The sequence below is a fragment of the Thalia democratica genome, unplaced genomic scaffold (genome assembly GCF_965202585.1).
Source record: "Thalia democratica unplaced genomic scaffold, ktThaDemo2.hap1.1 HAP1_SCAFFOLD_100, whole genome shotgun sequence".
NCBI lineage: Eukaryota > Metazoa > Chordata > Thaliacea > Salpida > Salpidae > Thalia > Thalia democratica.
Genome location: NW_028139267.1, coordinates 33829 through 42069, shown reverse-complemented (window position 1 = coordinate 42069; position 8241 = coordinate 33829). Strand labels below are relative to the sequence as shown.

Here is an 8241-nt window from a genome sequence, read left to right as displayed (position 1 = left end):
TTACTTCGCTGTATAATACTCACAACTGTTTTTTTTTATAAGTTAATAATATATTTCATTTATACATATCAATTGCTAAAAGCATCTTGTTTAAAATACTTATTTAGTGCAACTTGACTTGTTAGGTTAAAATATAACGATTTCTGTCTATAAATTAGTTTTTAAGAATCAAGTGACCGACTTTAAAATTCGTACTAATTGTCGAATATCAAAATAAATATTAAATAATATTGTTTAAAAGAATTGATATGAAGTATAGGTACAAGGAATTTAATGGTTTATACAATTTATAACAAAAACCGGTCGATTGTTTTAAAATAGTGTAAGTTATTAAATTGTCTTTAAGTTTTCGTAAAATTCAATTTAAGTTAAAATACTTAATAACTTTCACTGGTTACTACCAAAAAAAATTCTTTTTCAAATATTTTATGAAAGAATATCCTTCCAAAGTTTTTTTTCAAATCACTAATGCTTTTCAATCAATAAATTGTCAGGATAAAAAATGTGATTTCGCTTTAATCTCACATGTTTGTAAATTGCATTGTAATCTTTCAAACTAAAATAATATTACACCAAACTAAACAGGTTACAATATTAAAAGGTATTTATATACCATTTGCAACTTATTATTAATAGAAAAGTCATTTTATTTTATATTTTATTTTAGGAAGCATTTCAAAACTATACTAGTTTTATTATCAAGTGGTAAATGTTAAGTTATTATGAAAATATTGGTAAGTAAACAGTTTAAAAAATAAGATTAAACTATGCAAAAAATAATTCTAATATTTTTATTTAGTGAACAGTTTTTAATATTTTAGTTTTAATTTTTCTTGATTTAACGGTGCTAACAAATTTTAATAAATGTTACAATTGTAATGTATTTATTTCTAATTATTTTTTTATATTTATACATTATCTTAAGAAAACTATACTTAACGTACAAAAATGTAAAAGTTATTTATATAGTAATTAAGAGTAAGTCTAACAAAGTAAATAATAAAAATTTACGATTGTTAGTAACTGAGGTTTATTTATGAAATAAACGGCCCGAAAAATTGTACAACTTAAGAAAACACTTAATAACTGAAACAAATCGATATAAAAAATAAATAATTCAAAACATATAATTTTAAGTAAAAATAGAACGAATCTTATTCAGTCTTTTTGTGTTTTTTTCTACTTTTACAGCGATCTTTGAACCCAAGTTATTTGGAAAATGAGTAAAGATGACATCTAATTGTTCAGAAAGATTTGTTAAATTTTTTGACAACTCTACTGAGTTGGCTTTTGCTTTAGCCATGTTTAATTTATTCCAATCCACCGAGAAATGATTTTCTATAACTACCAACATTACTGTTCCAAAAAATAATGATTTCTTTAAGTTTTGGTTTTGTTGATTTATCGGCAAGACTTTTAGTTAAAGTGATTAATTTTTCAAAAGCTTTTAAAAATCTTTCACAAAAGCAACATATACCGACTATTATATCATAAATATGTACTAGTTTTTGTCTTGATTCTGGTCCTTTCTTAGATAAAATAAAGTTTTTTTTGAAATTATTGACTACGTCTTTTAATACTGTTCGTAATGTACTTGTAAATTCTAAATAAGGCTTTGAATCATTTAGATTAGTTGCCCAGTCGTATAAATCGTCTAAACCTATAAACAATTCAAACTTAGCCTCATATAATTCACTTAAATGTTTTTCCTCATTTATTTTGAGTAAATTAATTTTTTCAATAAAAGTGTCAGAGTTATCCATAATGTTATCTAAAAAATCATAAAATTCCTTCTGTACTTCGTTATATCTTTGTAAAAGTTCTGATAAATTGCAATCTTTCAAATAACATAATGGTATGTCAGCATTGTTTTCATTATCATGGTTTTTTTCTATAAGTTTATCTTTTTGTATAAATTTTGATGCTTGGTTTGAGCTAATGAAATCATAATCCGGAAAATTTTTATTAGTAACTTCCAAAATTTGTTCTTGGACTTGGCTTTTAATGGTAGGGTTATTTGTGGGAACGTGATCTTTTAAATTATTCTCTTCGTTATTTCTCTTAGGAATATTAGGTTTTTCGGATAAAACATCAATATTTTGATTCTGTTGTCCCAAAAAATCTTTACTTTTATGTTCATTAGGCTGTTGGAAATTATCAACAGTATTTCGACTCTGTTGATATAAAGTCATGTCTGTGTTTACTTTGTAAGTATTAATTTTAGGGCAGGTTCTGAAATATTTCCATCAACTTCGCTTTTTACTCTAAAATTTTCCGAAACCCCATCATCTGCAATCTCGGAATTTGAAGTATGATTTTCTTCAACATTTTCTTTACAATCAACTGCATCGAATAATCTTTTTATTGAATAATTTTTAGAGACACCTTGCTCCATTTTCCTACTAATTTCAAGCGTTTGTACAGGTGCTTTGTTTTGCACCTTGAGTTTTGTTGAAAGGTTGTATTTTACTTTGTTTGCTGAATAAATTCTTTCAGAAATGCTTACATGCTCATTTTCATTAGACACATCAGAATTTCGACTTTTCTGTTTTAAAGACAAGTTTTTATTTACTTTGTTTCTATTAATAGCAGATGTTGTTACCGAAATATTTCTTACAACTTTTTTATTTACGCTTTGATTCATTTGGATACTAAAATCTATTACATTCCTTTTAAGAGCTGCCAATTCTTTGTTATTTTCTTTACAATCATCTACATCAGATACATTTCGTTTTGGAAAGTGTTGAAAAACAACTTTAAAACCTTCTTGAGGAGATGATCCAACTAAACGAGATACAAACTGACTAATGCCATAACAAGCTGCTGAACTAACAAAAACTAATGCCAACTTGCTAATGCTGACATCTAGTTTTAATGATAGTTTAATCATTGTAAAGCATACAAATACCTGTTTAGAAATAATGATAATTAAAATAAAATACTTATACAGTATTAAAGTGACTAAGTTAAAATGTTCGACTGTTATCGTGTTTTAAAAATTATTTAATATTTCTAAAACTAATAATATATTTTCTGTTTTTTAAATAACAAAAAAATTTTAATTCAAAAATTGTTTTAGAAAAGTTTAATTTGTTGTAAATTTACGATGATATTTAAACTTTTTTATATTTTACAACAAACTTTACGTTTAAGAATATAGATGTCTATTTAAACGTTTAATTTAAGGCTAGTTCTTTTGTGAATACTTGAATAATATGTCTGAACATAATTTTATGAAATATTTTGTTGGTTAATTAAAAATAAATCACTATGCAAAATATTTTAAAATATTAGTTCGTTTTATTAGATTTTGGTGGAAGATCATCTTAAACAGCCAATATTATTTAAAATACAAAAAACAAAAATAGATTGATTAAGACAAAGGTAAGTATACTCTTATAGACAAAAACTAAAATACAAAAAAATCTATGATAATACTTTACACAGAACTTATCATTAAAGTATGTAGATCTGTGTAGCAGTTGTTTTTGATAATTGTGTTTTTTAAGTAGAATTATTTATTGTTTTTAAACTCTTTTTACTAAAGTTGGTAAATATAAAAAGTTCTTAATACTCTTAGCAAAGTTGTATGTGTGTATGTTTTAACTTAAAATATCATGGTCGGGTAATATTTGTGGATTAAGTTAAATTCTACTAAAATTAAATTCTACTAAAAAAATCTGGAAGTTCAAACATAACTATCAAAAAACAATTATAAAATTAATTTAAATAACTATTAACTGAATACAACTCAATTTACAATTCATTATTTATCATCAAAAAAACATAGCTTTAAAAATTCATTATAAAAAGCTACTTTTTGTAATTTTATTTTTCAGCTTAAATGAAATTTTATGCTTTTTTTTTTGATTATTTCGTGGTAAATGCTTATCAATTATTTCTAGAAAGTGCTTTGCAATTTTGGTCTGTACAGATTTGACACAACTACAAATATTATTACTCCTAGCTTTTTGAGCTTCGCATAGTTTTTCTGAATGCGTTAAGCTCAAAGCTTTGACTGAAAAAATATGTTTGGTTCAAGTACCTAATGATACCAATTAAATCGATAGTTAAAAATTGCCAAATATATGTCTATAATAGTCTTTGTAAATGTCTTAGTATGTCTATAATATTTTTTATCATAGTTTTTACACATTGAACAATAATACGTGTAATTTTTAGTCAATATTAAGGCATTTTACATAACATACAAGACTATCTTTAAGTTATATTTTTGAACAGCTCTAAGTTCACGAAAATGTTTAACTAATGCGTAATATACTCTAAAATGTTATATGGCATGATGGTCTACATTAAAAGTATAATTTTTAGTAAAACCTATGTTGGTCTAAGCTTCTCTATTCTTAGAAATGGAGATATAAGATTTTAAAACTGAGCGTGAATTAGTATAACATTGAAATAAGATTTGTAACTAACAACTCAAGATTTAAACAAACACTAAGTATTATTTTAGTACGTCTATTTACTACACCGCAATTAATAAAGTTAAATAAAAAGTATAAATTTTAGATAGAATATAACTATCTGATAATAAAAATAACTTAAATAATAAAACTTTTTTTTTTCTGGCTTGTTGACGATGTAAGCTAATGAGATAAAACAAATGTGATGTAATAATCGAACATCAATATATCTAAATAAGTTGTAGTGACAAGTAATCAATTTTTTTTTTACTTTGTTTGAATTATTAAACAAAAGATACTCAAATCGAAGTAAAATTTTTATTAAATTTAAACAAAACAATTAAATTAATAATGTACAACATAAACTATATCTAGTGTAATTTTTTATTTTAGTAATAATAAAAACGAACTAAAGTAATTCTTAAAAGTATTGTTTATAGACCTTAATATAATAAGCAGCTAAACGTTGCAATGAAACTTAATTTAATCAACCTAATATATTTATGCAACAAGGTACAAGCTATAAATTTTATTGTACTAATTTCAATCATACAGTATGTTTTTTTTTATATAATAAATAAAACTACATTTTAAGTTAAGTTTTTTCTAAACTAATAAGAAATACAACAGAAATTTTATAGAATTTAAATACAACAAAATGTTAAAAATATGGCAAGTTAAAAAACAAAAATATAATAATGTTATCGTTTTTTAGACCATGTGATTGATTCACTACTTTTTATTAAACTTTTCACCCTGCTTTTATTAAAACTGATTTCTATTAAATATAGGCTTAAAAAAACAACAGTGTTCTAATTAACTGATTGCTAATCGATGATATATTGAACTCTGATTAATTTATAAAGTATAAGTTCCACCTTCATAGAGTAGCTTTAATTGTTTTTGAAACGACTTAAGATTATACTGTATATTGTTTAAAAAAATGCATTTAATTTGAAGTATGTATATTTTTTTTAATTCTTAAGCTAGTTTATTAAAAAGAAAATTTAACTTTTTTTAAATTCATAACTTTGTTTTTTATAATTACTTTGTATTCAAATTCTAAAATAACTACATTTTTTAGCTAAAATTTCAAAATGTCTCAGTTTAGTAGAAGTGAATTAGTGTCTCTTGCTGAAATGTGTTATGATAATTATCGTAATGAGGATGTAATTAGCTACATGAAGTAAGTAATTAAAATGGGAACACCTCTTAATTTTGAAGAAAGATGTATGATATTCTACAGTTATCAAAGACTTAGACTTCCATATGGAAGATCTTTTGTTTCCTGTGATGACTCGAGTGTAGATGAAAAACTACAGAGAGAAATAAATCAGAAAGCACAATCAGAAACAAATAGGATATCTGATGATGGTATTGAGTTGTTTAATAGTTATTGGATTAAACGAGACACCAATATCGAGGCTGTTGCTCATTACAAATCTTTTTAGCTGTTCAACATGAAAATAAAGCTTTTGTTGCATCACAAGAAGATATAGAATTAAAACTGAATGAAGCGTCGAGCCTTTTTGAAGAAGCACATGACTTAGCAAAAACAAATCTCAATCCAGCACATCCAGTTGCAATTCATATTGCGTGGTTTTACTCTGGCTTTCTTTTTGATTCGATTAGATTAGCTGATAAAGCTCGTTCTATTGCTACTGAAGCTTACGAAAAAGGTTTATCCAGGTTATCTGATTTGCCAGAAGAGTTAAAAGACGCAGCTGACGTAGCACTAAAAAAGCTGAAAGATGAAATAAACAGTTGGGATTAGTTAGCCTTCGTGTACAGTTTTGAAAATATGTTGGTACATATTGAAGCACAAACTATGCTGTACATTTTTTTTTTCTTACTGCATAAGTTGTTTTAAATGCGAGTTGTCTAATTAAGTTTTGATTGTGGAAACCTATTTTTTCGTAATAAACTAAGTTGCTTAGGTTAAACTTTTTGTTATAGTAAAATAGTGATAAAATTACCATTTCAATAAGAAATTTAGAACTATCCCTATAATGAATTAATTTAAACGAATCCTATATACTATATAATAAAAACATTAAAAACTTAAAGCTTCTAAACTAAAGCATTCATATCCAATGTTTAACGTTAGTTAATAAAAGGTTATTTTTATATTGAAGCTAAAAGAAAAAAGTATGCAGTATTTAATCATTTTTTAATATACGTCATGTCTTTTCAGAATAGTTGTCAGTAATATTATATGTAAATTCTAGTTTGTTTCAACTCAGCTCAGTTACCTCAAAAGTTAAATAAACTACACGCGACTTGTCAATATTTGACAGTTATATTCAAACTTTCTATATAAAACTTTTTTAATGAAAAACTGTTTTATCTCACTAAAGTCTATTGTAAGTTTTACCTAAAAAAAAATTGCTTCAGTAATTTTACTTGGAAAATTGTATAAATCTGCAATAAAAAATATTTTTTCTTTTTGAAAAACATACTTAATAGCGGTAACTTGTCAAAAGAAAGATTAAATTATAACAATTCGTACAAGATCAACCTTAAACAAAACATAATAACTAAAACTATGTCTAATATCAACAATTTACGTTGATTTAGAAATTTGAAAAGAAATTTTATAATTGTTTAAGTTTTTCTATTGAACTTTTATTTATCAATAATGCTTTTTTAATAAATTATAGAAATATTCAGCTTTTTTAATAAATTATTAGAAATATTCAGCTTTTTTGGTATTTCAAGTTTACTTAAGTATTAATATAGTATTTAATGTAAATCAAGTATAAAACAACAGATATATTATTTTTTTTTATTTGTTTGCGTGTTTTTTTACTGTTACATAGTTTTTGTTAATTTTGTAGCATTATTAAATATGAAGAATTTTTAAAGAAAAAAAATATTTAACATTTACGAAAAATGTAAGTTAATCAACAATCTAGCCAACATCTAGTAATCTATTTTATTATAGAAAACATTTTAAGTTAAAGTTTAGAGAACTATTACGTTCTTTTCAAAACTTCTCAGTATTTATAAACAATGCTAGATAATTGAATCATATAGAAAAGTTATTGCTGTTAATATAATATTTAGGAATAATATTTCTATAACTCGTTTTATAAAAAAAAATCTTTATACAACATACAGGTTGTTTTTGTTTTGCTGCAACTTAATGTTATGTTTAGATTAACAAACTCATTTTGACTGTGTTTAGTATGATTGAATACGACAATACATTCTAGGAATCGTTCAACACGCAGATTATAACAGTTAAGTTACTTAAACGGAATTGTTAGATTTTAGATATTTTTAGTATAATAAAATAAAAAATACTAGTAGCTTATTACTTAAAAAAATTTAACAGACAAAATTTATTTAACAACAAAGTTTCTAGCATTAAATTATAAATTAACTTTGTTTATTTTGTTTGATTAATAATGATTACAAAATGATATGTTTATATAAAAGTCAAATTAACAATTCCTTGCCTGAATTTAAATTTTAAAGATCCAATTCTTAAAACTCTCGGTCGAATAAGATATTAGTAAAAATGTATTTAAGAGTTGTAACTAAAAAAAATACTGCTTTTAGTGCTACTCAAACGTATTTTAGAAAGTAAGCTTGAACTTTTATTTAGTGTTAAAATTTAACAAACTTTCAAACATTTTACTGCGATGTTCTACTTTTTCAAAACTATAACTTAATATATTAAATTTTTGCTTGTATCTACGACAATATAATACATACGTGATTTAATTTACGTTCTCTATGTTAATATATAAAACATTTATTCTCAGTTTAATTTTTAATTAAATTAAAGTCTTCAAATAGTCACGATAAAGAA

At 23.9% G+C, this 8241-nt stretch overlaps 1 protein-coding gene across 1 annotated transcript; it reads left to right on the top strand.

Moving 5' to 3' along the window:
* The first annotated feature begins 5623 nt into the window (after positions 1-5623).
* On the top strand, positions 5624-6198 carry LOC145845642 (14-3-3 protein zeta/delta-like). The gene is made up of 2 exons (XM_082952765.1): positions 5624-5798; positions 5876-6198. The coding sequence occupies exons 1-2, from the start codon at positions 5624-5626 to the stop codon at positions 6196-6198; spliced, it is 498 nt and encodes a 165-aa protein (XP_082808891.1).
* Positions 6199-8241: the final 2043 nt, after the last annotated feature.